Source organism: Heterodontus francisci, chromosome 2 (genome assembly GCF_036365525.1).
Source record: "Heterodontus francisci isolate sHetFra1 chromosome 2, sHetFra1.hap1, whole genome shotgun sequence".
In the NCBI taxonomy this organism is placed as follows: domain Eukaryota; kingdom Metazoa; phylum Chordata; class Chondrichthyes; order Heterodontiformes; family Heterodontidae; genus Heterodontus; species Heterodontus francisci.
The window spans coordinates 144,411,745-144,427,464 of record NC_090372.1 but is presented as its reverse complement, the minus strand read 5'-3'; the positions used below and the strand labels follow the sequence as shown (position 1 = coordinate 144,427,464).

Sequence of the window (15,720 nt, the reverse complement as noted above, 5' to 3'; positions counted from 1 at the left end):
CTTGGTTCAAACATGGACAAAAGAGCTAACTCCAGAGGTGAGTTGAGAGTGACTGCCTTTGGCATCAAGGCAGCATTTGACCGAGTATGACATCAAGGAACCCTAGCAAAACTGGAGTCAATGGGAATCAGGGGGAAAACTCTCCACTGGTTGGAGTCATACCTAGCACAAAGGAAGATGCTTGTGGTTGTTGTAGGTCAATCATCTCAGCTCCAGGACATCATTACCAGTGGTCCACAGGGTAGTGTCCTAGGTGCAACCATCTTCAGCTGCATCATCAATGACCTTCCTTCAATCATAAGGTCAGAAGTGGGGATGTTGGCTGATGATTGCACAATGTTCAGCACCATTCGCGACTCCTCAGGTAACGAAGCAGTCAGTGTAGAAATGCAGCAAGACCTGGACAATATCTAGGCTTGGTCTGATGTGTGGCGCGAATGTTACTTGCCACTTAAGTGCCGGGCAATGACCATCTCCAACAAGAGAAAATCTAACCATCTCCCCATGACATTCAATGGCATTACGATCGCTGCATCCCCACTATTAACATCCGAGGGGTTACCATTGACCAGTACCTGAATTGGAGTAGCCATATAAAATACTGTGGCTACAAGAGCAGGTCAGAGGCTAGGAATCCTGCAGCGAGTAACTCACTTCCTGACTCCCCAATGCCTGTCCACCATCTACAAGGCACAAGTCAGGTGTGTGATGGAATACTCTCCACTTTGTCTGGATGGGTTCAGCTCCAACAACACTCAAGAAGCTCAACACCATCCAAGACAAAGCAGCCGGCTTGATTGTTACCTCATCCACAAACATTCACTCCCTCCACCACCAATGCACAGTGGCAGCAGTGTGTACCATCTACTTGCCTTTATTAGCCGAGGCATAGAATATGAGCAAGAGGTTATGATGGAACTGTATAAAATGCTAGTTAGGCCACAGCTGGAGTACTGTGTACAGTTCTGATCCACACTATAGGAAGGATGTGATTGCACTGGAGAGGGTGCAGAGGAGATTCACCAGGATGTTGCATGGGCTGGAGCATTTCAGCTCTGGAGAGAGACTGGATAGGCTAGGGTTGTTTTCCTTAGAGCAGAGAAGGCTGAGGGGAGGCCTGATTGAGGTATAAAAAATTACAAGGGGCATGGATAGGATAGATTGGAAGAAACTTTTTCCCTTAGCAGAGGGATCAATAACCAGGGGGCCTAGATTTAAGGCAAGGGGCAGGAGCTTTAGGGGGGATTTGAGGAAAAATATTTTCACAGAGGGTGGTTGGAATTTGGAACACACTGCCTGAAGGGGTGGTAGAAGCAGGAACCCTCAACATTTCAACAGTATTTAGATGTGCACTTGAAACGCCTTGGCATACAAGGCTACGGGCCAAATGCTGGAAAATGAGATTAGAATAGATAGGTGCTTGATGGCCAGCAGAGACACGATGGCCTGTTTCTGTGCTGTATAACTCTGACTCCATGACCAAGATGCACTGCAGCAACTCAGCAAGGCTCCTTAGACAGCACCTTCCAAACCCATGACCTTTACCAACTAGAAGGACAAGGGCTGCAAATGCAGGTCGTGGCATTCCCATGCAAGTTCCTCTCCAAGTCACACACCATCCTGCCTTGTAACTATATCGCTGTTCCTTCACTGTCGCTGGGTCAAAATCCTGGAACTCTCTTCCTAACAGCACTGTGGGTGTACCTACCTCACATGGACTGCAGCTCACCACCACCTTCTCAAGGGCAATTAGGGACGGGCAATAAATGCTGCCTAGCCAGCGAGGCCCACATCCATGAATGAGTAAAAAAGGTAAAGCATAGACAGGGAATTAGTTGGAAAGCCAGAGACAAAGCATTAGTATGAGGGGCTTTCATGGATTGGCTGAGTGACAAATGGTGTCCCGAAGCATCTGTGCTGCAGGTATCTCTATATAAATGATTTGGAATAGAACAGTTTGCATTCAATTTTACAGAGGATAACTAAGTTAGGAAGTGTAGTGAATTATGAATCATTTAAAAAATTACAAAGTGATACAGATTAATTTAACAGTGCAACATAATTCACTTTGGATGCAAAATGGCAGATAGGAACAGAGTTTGAATAGTGAAGTGCTAAAGGGATCTAAGAATCCAGGTATGTTACTCATTAAGAGCAAGTACACAAATGCAAGTAGTATATGCAAGGGCGGCACAGTGGCGCAGTGGTTAGCACTGCAGCCTCACAGCTCCAGGGACCCGGGTTCGAATCTGGGTACTGCCTGTGTGGAGTTTGCAAGTTCTCCCTGTGTCTGCGTGGGTTTTCTCCGGGTGCTCCGGTTTCCTCCCACAAGCCAAAAGACTTGCAGGTTGATAGGTAAATTGGCCATTATAAATTGTCACTAGTATAGGTAGGTGGTAGGGAAATATAGGAACAGGTGGGGATGTTTGGTAGGAATATGGGATTAGTGTAGGATTAGTATAAATGGGTGGTTGATGGTCGGCACAGACTCGGTGGGCCGAAGGGCCTGTTTCAGTGCTGTATCTCTAATCTAATCTAATCTATCAAAATGCATCTATACAATGCTTTTAATGTCCCAAGACAGATGATGCCACATGACTAAGAGATGCTAGACTTCAAAGTGGCAGTAAGAGGAATGGACACTATCCACCTCCGTTTCCTCTACTGCACCGCCTAACTCCATGGTACTGCCCTTGTGTGGTTCCAATCCAATTTACTGGAGTACTTAAACAATGGACTAGTTAAATGCTTTAGGATGTTCTTTATAGTAGGTGCTAAAGAAAAGCAAATTGTTATTATACATACCACTAATCAGAGCTAACTTGTAATCCTGTTCAGTTCTGAACACACCAGCTTTGGAAATACATAGCAAGCCCAATGACAATTCACTATGATGATACCAGGGATGAAGGAACATCATGACATAAACTTAGGCTAAAGTTGAGTAGGTATAAGAGCTGATCTTATTGAAATGCTTAAAAATAATTGAAGGGAAAAAAATGAAAATGAACAGAAGAAAACGTTGCATTCATGTAGTGCCTTTCATGCCTCCCCTATAATCTGACACTCCAGTGCAATACTTCCCAGTGCTTCAGATAAAACCGTAAAGGTATCACCTGCCTATTCTGTTGCTTCAGGTGGAATATAACGATTCTATGATATTGTTCAAAGAACAAGGAATTCTCCTAATGGAGAAGATTCCTTCGTGAACCAATTGGTCTGTCATCACCTTGCATTTTGTGGAACTATGAGCAAAAAAAATTGATAATGCATTTAAATCATGTAACAGCAACTTAAAATGCAGTTCATTGTGCTTGAAGGGCTTTGAAGTTTCTGAGCTGGAATAAAGGTGCCATATAAATGCAAATTTATCTTTCTTTTACAGATGGCAAGCAATAAAAGGAGGAAAAAATTGTGAGGTGGTGATATACATCCCAACAGGCATTGCAAATTCCTATCAAATATGAACAAGTATGAGCATATTTATTAAAATAAATCAGGAAGACAATACCATCTGGGCAATAATGATCATAATTAAGTTTAATGTAGTTAAAGAAATGGACAAAGAAAAATCAAAAAGGTAAAAATACAAAAATGGAAGAAAGCTATTTTGTGATTAGAGAAGGGTTCTAGCACAGGTGGACTGGAATCAAAGATTGGCTAAGAAAACAGTAAATGAGCAATTGAAGGCTTTCAAGGCAGAGATACTGTGGGCAAAAACCAAGCACATTACGATAAGTAGGAAAGATGGGGCATTCAAAGCTACAGCTCCTTGGATGACGAGAGATTAAAATAAGTTTTTAAAAAAAAAGTTTGACAAATTTCAGTACAAAACCAGACTGAATACAGAGAATGCAGAGGGGAATTGAAAAAAGATACAAGAAGGACAAAGAGAAAATGAGAAAAGATTAGCCAGCAACATAAGGGGAACCCAAAAATCTTTTATAAACAGATTAAAAAAAGGATGGTTAAAGGGATGGTGGGACCAATTAGGGACAAAAAAGGAAATCTCTTGGAGGAAGTGGGCATGACTGAGGTACTAAACGAGTACTTGGCATCTAACTTCATTTTTTTTTTAAAAAAGACAATGTCGCAGTAGCATAGGGAATAGAAAGATATTGGATGGGATAAAAAGTTAGAAGAGGTGCTAAATAGGTTGGCATCACTCAAAAGTAACAAGTCACCTTGTCCAGATGGGATGCATCCTAGGTTGCTGAAGGGAAGCGAGGATGGAGATAGCAGAAGCTCAGACCACTGGGCAGCACAGTGGTAAAGTGGTTAGCACTGCAGCCTCACAGCTCCAGCGACCCGGGTTCGGTTCTGGGTACTGCCTGTGCGGAGTTTGCAAGTTCTCCCTATGACCGCATGGGTTTCCTCCGGGTGCTCCAGTTTCCTCTCACATGCCAAAGACTTGCGGGTTGATAGGTAAATTGGCCATTGTAAATAAATTGCCCCTAGTGTAGGTAGGTGGTAGGAGGATTGAGGGAAGGTGGGGATGTGAGAGGGGAAAAATGGGATTAATATAGGATTAGTATAAATGGGTGGTTGATGGTCGGCGCAGACTCGGTGGGCCGAAGGACCTGATCGGTGCTGTATTTCTCTGAGTATGACAATCTTTCAATCCCCTAGTATATGGGAGCGATGCCAGAGAATTAATGTTACACCACTTAAAAAAAGGGAGATGGATAAACCTGGTAACTACAGGCCTGTCAGTCCAAGATCAGTGGTAGGAAAACTACTAGAGACCATTGTTAAGGACAAAATCAATTCTCAGTGGAGAAGCATGGGTTAACACGAAGTGCAATTCTACATTTTCCCAATTACAGTGGATAAGTTCAGGTTTGAACCCCTGAAGATACTGCAATGTTCTCACCTGTCCAACCCGTATAAGTACAACAGTCATGAGGGTCAGCAGTCTTCAAACCCTCTTCCATCTGTATTAAGAGATCCTTGATTTTATGTTGGATCCGCTTTATGAAGGCTGGATTGATCTACAAAAAAAGTAATTATTAATGCTTTAGTTTTATGTTGTATTTTTCAATATTACAATCACAGTAGTATAGAAAATCTTAATTTATTTCAAAACTTTTCAAGCATTTATGGCTTTTTTTTAATAATTATAAAGCTCCCTTCCACATTCCAAAGAAAAGGTATCAGGTATCATGAAACATATACCCAGTGTAAACATATCAAAGCTGAAAAGGTATCGTGACATGGTGGACTGGGCACAAAGTGGGAGATGGTGGCGCAGTGGTAATTTCACTGGACTAGTAATTCAGAGGCCCAGGCTAATGCCTTGGGGACATGGGTTCAAATCCCACCTTGGCAGCTGGTGGAATTTAAATTCAATTAATCAATAAAAACTTGGAATTGATAGCTAGTCTTAGTAATCGTGCCATGACATGATCACCGATTGTCATAAAAACCCATCTGGTTCACTAATGTCCTTTAGAGAAGGAAACCTGCCATCCTTACCTGGTCTGGCCTACATGCGACTCCAGGCCCACAGCAATGTGGTTGACTCTTAACTGCCCTCTGAAATGGCCACTCAGTTCAAGGGCAATTATGGATGGGCAACAAATGCTGTATTCGCTGCTCAATGCGGTCTCCTCTACAATGGTAGACCAAACGCAGACCACTTTGCAGAACACCTCTGCTCAGGCTGCAAGCATAATCCAGACCTTCCTGCTGCTTGCCATTTTAATTCACCATCTTATTTTCATGCTCATAGTTCCGTCCTCAGCCTGCTGCAGTGTTCCAGTGAACATCAATGCAAGCTCGAGGAACAGCACCTCATCTTCCAATTAGGCACTCTACAGCCTTCTGGACTCAATATTGAGTTCAATAATTTCAGACCATGAGCCCTATTATTTTTGTTTTGTTTTTTTAAAAACTGTGTGCTGGTCTTAAATTGTTTTTCATGTTTTTGCTTTTGTACAAAGCTGTTCATTATTCTGCCATTAGCACTCTCTCTGGTCTCGTGCTTTGACTTTCGTTATAACTATTTAGCACTCCATTTGCATTCTGTTCCACGACAGCTGTCATTTAATTGCTCCTCCCTCTGTCCTATACAGACGTTCTTTCTTGTTCTGCTTCCCCACCGCCCCACCCCCCGCCACCCCACTTGCTCAAAGACTGTTACATTTCTAACTTTTTCCAGTTCTGATGAAGGGAAACAGACCTGAAACGTTAACTGTCTCGCTCTACACAGATGCTGCCAGACCTGTGGAGCATTTCTGTCACTTTCTGTTCTCATACTAGCAAAAGCAGATTTTGATCATTTATCTTATTGTTGCTTGTGGGACAATGTAGTGTATAAACTGGTTGCCACACTTCCATACATCATAACTGTGATTACAGTTCAAAACGACACACACACCTTCTTTCTTACAAAAGAAAAGACTAGAATTAGGAGGACTGAGCTACAAAGAGGGCCTTTCCCTCACAAGTTGCCCAAGGGGAGTCTCGGTACAATATTTTGAGATTATGGACTTCCCGAATTCCAGAACCAGAAGCATATATTTGAGATGAGAAGCTAAATTTACTAGCCAATTCAGAGAAAATTTCAGTAGCAAAAGGGTGATAAACACATGAAGAAACTACCAGTTTTATGATTAAAAAGGAAACTTTGAAGGCATTTCAAAAAAGAAATAGAGCCAGACCTTTCAGGAGCGAAATTAGGAAACTCATCTACACACAAAGGAAGTCTGGAACTCTCTTCTGCAAATGGCAACTGATGCTAGATCAATTGCTAACTTTAATCCTGAGATTCGTAGATTTTTATTATCCAAAGTTGTCAAGTGATATGGGGCAAAGATGGATATGTGGAGTTAGGTTGCAGATCGGCTATGATCTCATTGAATGGCAGATCAAGCTGGAGGGGCTAAATGGCCTACTTCAGTCCCAACACATTTCATTAATTTAAATATTTATCCAATTTCAGTGTGAACAATTGTTGAATATGCTATATTTATGTCAATGAAAAGAAATGTGTTACAACATTTGCACTACTATAGAATACATGCAAAAATGTATGTTTTAGAAATTGACTAATTAAATGGAAAAAATCACCAGTATCTGAAGATCAAAACTCCTTGGCTTTTTTTAAAAAAACTAAATACAAATATATCTTAGTTATGATAATAAGCAGATGGATTCTCATAGTCCCTAGTGGATATTGCAACAGGCAGCAAATATTCAACCAAGCTGGAAATCCATTTTGGATTTTTTTTTCAAGTAACTGTCACTCATTAAGGGGTTGGAAATAGATTTTTTTCCAATCAAGCTTTAAGTTATGCAGTAACATTTGCATTACAACTGGTTGAATTACAGCATAGCTTTAAGAATTGAGAACATTTGATTTGCCAAAAAAAATCTAGCTTGTTAGAAAGCACCAAATACATAAAGCTAAGGCACCAATAAAAACTAGTTATACTTTGCTGCAAGTTTTTGATGAGGAGCCTAAAGAACACAAAGGATATGATTGCTCTGGAAGCACCATGAACTGTACTCAGCAAGTTACAGTACACCCAGGCCGTTTTCTTTGACGAGAGTGGCTTGTATTCCAGAATTTGCTATCATTTCCATTAGATTGCGGATCTTATTGCAATCCCATAGATTGTGCTATATAACTGAGGACTTGAAATTTTGGACATTTATAGTTAGAAAGGTGTATTAAGTCATTCTAAGGGAGTCCTTCAACTTTTGCTTACTGTTACTAGATCTTGAACACCCCTCTTATTACAAAACTCACTGAAGTGGTTCTTCAATATTTCGGGTTATCAGTGCTGCAGAATTTATCTCATTTGCATAGTGTTGTGGATTTCAGAGTACTGGCAACCACACAAAAACAAAACTGCAGTTATTATTTTACTTTCTGGCTGCTGGATCTTCAATGATTGCTGGAGAGAACGTCTCTAGAGGCCAGCCTTTGAAAATTGCATTGCTGGTGTTCACAGACAAAGTGCTCAGTCTATGTCCTGGAATAGTTACTACCATCTGCAGAAAAGCAGGCAAATCGGAAATGGTTCTTAATTAACACTGCCTTATTTACACGATAGCATTAATATGGACAAATGCTCTGTAACATAAATCGGCACATGTTCATTTTCTTTTGCAAAGGTTCATGATTTCACAAGATAATTAGGGCTGAGGAAGGCCATTCATCAATTCAGAATGAATCACTGCAGCATCCAGTTAGTCCCTAAATGATTCTAGGGATTTTGTCTCTGGAGCCCCTCCTACATATTTATCAGTGTGTGGAGAAGAACTTTGTTAGAGTTCCTCAGGTTAGTGCCTTTGTTTGAATTTGCTATTCTAATGTGTGCAGATGTCTTTAATTCATTTTTACCCATGTTTAAAATCTATGTTCCCAGCATTCGGGCTGTAATATTTTGTGATACCAAGCATAGCATAAAATGGTATTAAGCTACACAGAGTCCATATTTACAGATGAAATCCAAATTGTCCTATTTAATTCAGTTTCGAATTTTTTCTTCATTCTTTTGAAAATTCATCTTATCAAAAACTGAGGGTATGTACCAATGGATATTAGTAACTGGGCCAGACATGTACAGTATACTGTAACTTTGCATTTGTTCAAAGAAAATTATGTCCATCCTTATGCAGGCACTTGCTCATTCAGCATGTTGCTACATTTGGAAAAAAAGACTCAAGCCAATACATTTTAATAAAGAAATGACTTGCATTTATACAGTGCCTGTCACAATCTCAGGACATCCCAAGGCACTCTGCAGAATCTAGGCTGACATTTCATTCCAGTAGTCTGGGAACAATGAACTGTTGGAAGTGCTATCTTTTGGATGAGACTTTGAACCAAAACCTCTGCTCCCTCAGGTGGAGGTCAATGCTTCCTTTGCATTCTTGGAAGAGTAGTTGAGTTCTCCCAATATTCCAGCAAAATATTCATTCCTTGAACACCGCCACTAAAACATTAGCTGTTCATTAATTTAGTTTGTTTGTGGGATCTTGAGTGAACATTGGCTGCTGTTTATCCCTACATTACAACAGTGAAAATTCTTCAGTAGTAATTGAGCAGTGGATAAAGGGCAAAGGCAGGAATATGGAGTAGGAGGCAGGAATATGGAGTAGGGGGCAGATAAGCCATGATCTCATTAAAATAGTGGAACAGGCTCAAGGGGCTAAACAGCCTACTCCTGTTGCTATGGTCCCAAGTAAGATGTTAGTTTGAAAGCTTGATGTGCAATCCATTCTATCATTTTACACTCTAGATATCAGGCTGTCAGAAAAGTGTGGGGGGAAAAACAGGAAGCTAGTTACTTTTTAAAAATTAATTATCTGAACCACATAAGTATTTTATTTGAGGTTGTTTGTGATGCAGAAATGACTGCCTGTTGTAACTGATGTTAGCAACAGTTCAACCTATTTACAGGCTCACAAAACTGATACATCAAAATTTCTGTAGTTAGCTATGTGAAACAAACCTCAGCTAAAATAAAGGCAAACTGCATTAACTTTCAAAACCTGGGTATGGACAGGAAACTGGCTGAAGGGTATAAAACAGGTAGTGGTGAGAGTTAAAATCAAGTATGGGTGGGAAACAATGAATGGGACATCCCAAGGGTCAATTTCAGGACCACCACTGCTTCTTATTTATATCAATATCTTGGATTCTGAAACACAATACTATTATTAGAAAGTTTAACCAATTTGCAGAGTTGAAGGCTACAGGATGAGCTAAAAATCACAGCTTCAGTACTATGTTTAGTCCTGATCACTGAAAATTTAAACATTGGAGGCAGTGCAGAGAAGAGTCACATGGCTGATCCTTAGTTTCACAGGTCTGATGTGCAAGGAAAGACTTGAATAGGGCTTTTCAGCCAGGAACAGAAGGCAGAGACGTTCTTATAGAGCAGAACAAAATAATTAGCATGGTAAATGCTTATCCAAAATACAACATTAAGTTCAACAATGGAAATAGGACAGAGATAGAGAGGTTCAAACTGGTAAATGGTTACTTATGGACTCATAGGAAGCTCATGAAAAGATCGACCAACATTTGGAATAGACTTTCCAAATAAAGTACTGGAGCCAAAACGCAAAAATAAAACAATTTTTAAATAAGAAACATAAGAGTGTGCAGTGATACTCTGGATTAATGAGTTTTGATGTGCCCAATGACTTTAATCTGAAAATATTTGTGATCTTTGATCTGAGCAAAGGTGTTTTCCCTTTTCCCTTTCTCAATGCTATCTATAAAAAAAGACACAGAGCCACCAAAGGGGATAGTAGAGCAGATGGCCAAAGGTTTGGTCAAAGTGGGTTAAGGAGTGTCAAAGGGAGAGATATAGAGAGTGGGAGAGGTTTAGGGAGAGAATTCCAGAACTTAGGGCCTAGGTCATGGAAGGCACAGCCACCAATGGTGGAGCAATTAAGATCAGGGCTGCCCAAGTGGGAAAAATTAGATGAATGCAGATATCTTGCAGGGTTGTGGGGCTGGAGGAGATTACAGAGATAGTGAGGGGGTGAGGCCGGGGGGGGGGGGGGGGGGGGGGGGGGGGAAATTTGGAAACAAGGATGAGAATTTTAAAATCAAGACGTTGCTTCACCAGGAGCCAACATAGGTCACTGAGCACGGAGGTGATAGGTGAACAGGACTTGGTGCAAATAAAGACATGGGCAGCAGAGTTTTGGATGCCCTCAAGTTTACAGAGAGTAGAAACTGGGAGACTGTTCAGGAGTGCATCAGAATAGTCAGGTCTAGAGGGAACAATGGCACGAATGAGGGTTTCAGCAGCAGGTGCAAAGTCAAGCAACTTTACAGAGGTGGAAATAGTTGGTCTTAGTATTGGTATGGATCTGTGGTTGGAAGCTCATCGCGGAGTCAAATATGATGCCAAGGTTGCAAACAGTCTGGTTTAGTCAAACCAGTTTCCAGGGAGCAGCTAAGGAACAGAGTTTGGAGCGAGGACCAAAGACAATGGCTTTGGTCTTTCCAATATTTAATTGGAGGAAATTTCTGCTCATCCAATACTGGATGTTGGATAAGCAGTCTTATAAATTTAGCAGAGTAAAGAAGCAGTGCTGAGGTAGAGCTGGGTGTCGTCAGCGTACATGTGAAAACTAATGCTGTGCTTTCGACGATTTTGCAGTATGTAGATAAGAAATAGAAGGGGACGAAGGATAGATCCTTGGGACACACCAGAGGTAATGGTGTAGTAGCAGCAAGAGAAGGCATTGCAGGTGATTCTCTGGCTATGATTAGATAGAAAAGATGTAACCAGGGAGTGCAGTCCCCCCCAATCTGGGCAACAGTGAAGGATGGTATCAAAGGTTGCAGATAGGTCAAGAAGAACAAGGAAAGACAGTTTACCTTTGCCATCACAAACGATGTCATTTGTGACTTTGACATGAGCGGTTTCAGTACTGTGACTTTAACTGGGCGAATTTAAAATTAGCATCTGTATATAATTTTCCATTTCGGCGCATAAATCCAATTGCAGCCCTCGAAGGGTTCAATAATAGAGCAGACAACCCCACTCACTACATTTGGTGATTCACAGCAACGGTACCTCCCAGGTCATACCGTTTTTGGCTGCAATGACATGTCCTGTAATATCGTCAGTTGCCAGTTTCAGCGGCCGATTTGTACTCGCCAAGAAAAATCTTTTAAAAAGACACAAAAACCCCCCTGTCCTTCCCCCTCGAATTCCTAGATGACAGTCAGCAGGTAGCGGGGTGAAGCCCCGCGATGGGGACAGGTTAACATTGGCCATGCGCTCAGTCCCAAGCTGACGGGCTCCTCAACGTCGGTTGTGATTTACTTCGCTGTCGGTTTCCTGTCACAGCGCAGACAGCTGAAGGAAAGAGAGGCGGCTCTTGCCGCTCTCTCCTTCCCCACCCCGGGCCCGGCAGAACTCGGCTACCTCCCGCTGTCCCATTATTAACACCTTTCAATGTTTATTTCTCTCGTCGTTATTGCCTCCATTACCTTCCCCTGCGGGTCGAAGCAATCCGCCGCCTCCTGCTGCTGGTCATGCGCCCCGGCTCCTGCGGCAGCCGCCGCGGGCCCAGCCCCGGCCCCGTTGCCCCTGCTGTCCGGGTACGGGTTACAGAACGAGCGCTCCTCCATCTCCAGCTCCGATTTCAACCGCTTCGACATCGACTCTCCCATCACACCCCGGGGCTACGGTGCCCCGTGCGGGACAAAGCCGTGGCGAGTTGCGAGCCGACTTGGCGCTTTCTCCTCCTCCTGCTCCCCCCCCCCAGCTGGGTCGCACGAGACACAGAACTTGAGCCCGGGGAACTGTCCCCGCGCTCTGTCTTACACACACAGCCAAACGCTGACAGCGAGGAGAGAAGGAAGCTATCCTGCAGCGGTACACTGTCTGCTCTCAACCTCACTCACTACACAAGAAAAATTCAGCAGCCACTCCCTCTCTCCTTTTATTTGATACCGTCACACCATTCATAAATGCTCGCTAAGTATAAGACTCTACACATACAGTCCAGACCACCACCTCCCGTCAATTAATCTACACAGCAAACATTCCCAACCCTTTAATTACACGTAAACTCACTTGAAATTTTTTCCCATATGGCTTTAATCAAAACGCACTGGCTATTAGCAGATTAATTGCACTGCAACACTGAATGCCCTTCAAGTGTGTCAGTGAGCTATTTTATATTAAAAACACAGTTGCTGCCCGTTTATTCCGTTTTTTCTTAATAAATGCAATGCTGTAAACACAAGTCGCCACGGGTTTCCACGGCTGATAAATGAATATATGTTAATAGTTTAATTTTCTCAAACGTGTACTATACTGTACCATTTTTTCTATCAGTAATAAATTTAGCACAAACTCATACCGATAAAGCTCTTATTCTGCTACATATTACTATATCAATATTACTAAACACTAGAAGAATTATTATTTATAAAAATACTTATTCAAAACAGCAAATCTGCTCTTTCTAATGCTGATAGAATACCACAGTCCACTTTCTGGCGCCAGAAACCCTATCGTCTATTGCATTGGCCATGAAAGACAAACACTTTCATTTCTATTTAATCAAGCACCCTATAGATCACAATGACAGATTATTCTGTTTTAGCAAACTAATCGAGATATGAGATCTTCAGAAAGGATTTCCATAAATTGCTTTTATATCTTGTTTTACTGTTGTAATACAGACGGGTAAGTGAAGGGGGTTGGGCAGCTTTCCAGTGCCATCAAGCTGTATGAAGACTAGCATTGCCAGACTGGTGCACCACTGAACAGCTGAACAGATGGTGCCTTTCTTATTTTCAATACACTACTCTCAGTTCTAGCTAAAGCAGTAAATTCATTTTTCTATCCGGATTAAATGTTTTGGGTTGAATCATTTTCTTATTTCATCCAAATATATTAATTTATTTTTGTATTTTTTCTCTTCTAATCTGCTCTCTGATTTTCTTCCTTTGCCCTTCTCTTCCGAAGATACTAATTTATGGTAGGGTAAAGTTTCAAGGACAGCAGCAGCCTTCCGCTGCTTCACTTATAAATGAATGGAAATTGGTAGGTTTTTGGGCTGTGGAACTCATCATAACTGCTATTGAAACTACTGACTGCGGTCCATATGTGCACCTTTTCGGCTGTGCTGGCCAGATACTTGGAGAGCAGGGGGCAAGGCTGCCACTCACAATAGGGTGGCCAAAAGGAAGGCTGCAATCGGCAATGGGTGCAGGACTGTCAGATTTTGGGCCCAGTGGCGATGAGGGGCAACACCCTCCAGGGGAAGGGCAGAACCCCATGCAGCAGTAGGGCTGGAAAGCAATGGAGGCCATACCCTCAACATGGGATATAGCGCCGAAGATGGAGCTACCTGGAGATGACTGAGACCCAGTGCTGCAGGAGACTGCAACTCTCCAGTCAGATAGTCACAGACATCTGTGCCCTCATCGCTGAAGACCTCACACCTCGCAGCACTGGTCACCATGCCCTGTCAGCAGCTGTCAAAGTCACTTTGGCCTTGAGCTTCTTTTAACTTGCTCCTTCCAAAGACCAGCTGCAAACTTTCGTGGCATCTCGCAAACGGCTGCTCACCACTGCATCTCCCTGGTCACTGATGCCCTCTTTGCCAGAGTTGGACAGTACATTCATTTCATGACAGATGTGGCCTCACAGGAAAAAAGGGTATTGGGTTTCACCACCATTGCTGGATTCCCCCAGGTGCAGGGCATCATCAATTGCACCCACGTAGTCAACAAGGCACCGAGTGACCAGCCAATGAGATCCATCAGCTGGAAACGTCTCCACCCACTCAATGTCCAACTGTCTGTGACCACAACAACAGCTTCCTCCATGAGTATGCTTGCTTTCCTGGTAGTTGCCATGACTCCTTCTTCCTCCACCAGTTCAGGCTGCCTGGGGGACATGGGTTATCCCTTGATGACATTGTGACTATGGGAGCCAAGAGAGGGGCACAGAAGTGATGCAACCAATGGCACCTGCTCACTAGGCCAACCATCGAGCAGCCCATCTGGCTTTTCAAAATACAATTCTGGTGCCTGGACCAGTCGGATGGCACCCTCCAATACCCTCCTGCAAGGGTCTTGGTCATTGTGGTGGTCTGCTGCATTCTTCATGGATATCCAGAGAGATACGAACCTTGAGAACGGTGAGCACCTGGTAGGAGTCAACTCATTGGGGAAAGAGCAGAAGGAGGAGGAGGAAGTGGAGGTGGAGAGAGATGATGCTGAACAGAGCGATGCCCCGGCTGCACCACGAGGTGGCCAGGTACAGCTCAGGGCATGAACGGCTTGTGAGATGCCATGAACACCAGGAACATTTCAGCTGAGCCCCTCTGACCCAGGTTGAGGGGCATAACATGCAAGGTTACCTGTGCAAACAAGTGTATGGAAGATGCAGCCTGGAACATCTAATCACTTACCTCCAGCGAAGGAAGCACATCTGCCAAGAGGCTTTGCCCTCACTGTGGAGGATATCGTTATCTCTTTCACCACCTCATACAACTTTTTCTGTTACGGCAGCAATTAAAAGAGTCCCAGACATGTGGCTTGAATTGTCATCATTTATACATTCCAAATAGAGGAAAACAGTAGGCAGAGACAGTAAGAAGACACCCCAGTGGCCCATTCAGTGCTCCGTGCAATCAGCCTCTTCCTGCCAACCTCCAGGAAGAGGACCTCCCTCCTTTCCTTTACAGCCTCCAACATTAGATCTCGGTTGACATCGATGAAGTGAGAGGCTGCCCATGTCCGGGTGCCAGGCTTCTGGCTCTCCTGTGGAAAGCTTTGGCACAATCAGCAGACTTCTCCCTTCAGATAACCAGCCTCAGTGATGATTGCTGTGGGGAGTCTAAATCAGTCCCCCACTTCATCTGCACTGCCTCTGTTCCCATCTCCACTGGCTGTAATTGGACAGGAAATCCGTCTCCATATCAGTTAAGAGCTCGTCCCTGTGAAAATCTGAACTTTAATCAGTTTCCCACCAGAGGCAGGTTTCTGACCCGGAAACAATCAAGCTCCTATTTCCCGCCTCTATGGCAAAAATTCATCACGATAGGTCATCAACCTGAAACGTTAATTCTTTCTCTCTCCACAGATGCTGCCAGACCTGCTGAGCATTTCCAGCATCTGCAGTATTTTGCTTTTGTGCTTAGGATTGTTGTGATTGTTAAGGCTGTATATAGAATCATATTGATGCAATTTTGTTGCTGATTCTCAGATTAACTATA

The 15,720-nt window shown here is 43.0% G+C and overlaps 1 protein-coding gene across 1 annotated transcript in view; it reads right to left on the bottom strand.

Annotated features, from left to right (window-relative positions):
* lancl2 (LanC lantibiotic synthetase component C-like 2 (bacterial)) overlaps positions 1 to 12,300 on the bottom strand; it is a 57,064-nt gene extending 44,764 nt beyond the window's left edge. Inside the window, exons 1-2 of the mRNA XM_068011593.1 lie at positions 11,972 to 12,300; positions 4,874 to 4,991 (exon numbers count right to left, since the gene is read on the bottom strand). Coding sequence (XP_067867694.1) covers positions 4,874 to 4,991; positions 11,972 to 12,154 — 301 coding nt within the window. The 5' untranslated portion in view covers positions 12,155 to 12,300. The remainder of the gene's footprint in view (positions 1 to 4,873; positions 4,992 to 11,971) is intronic.
* Between the last annotated feature and the right edge of the window lie 3,420 nt (positions 12,301 to 15,720).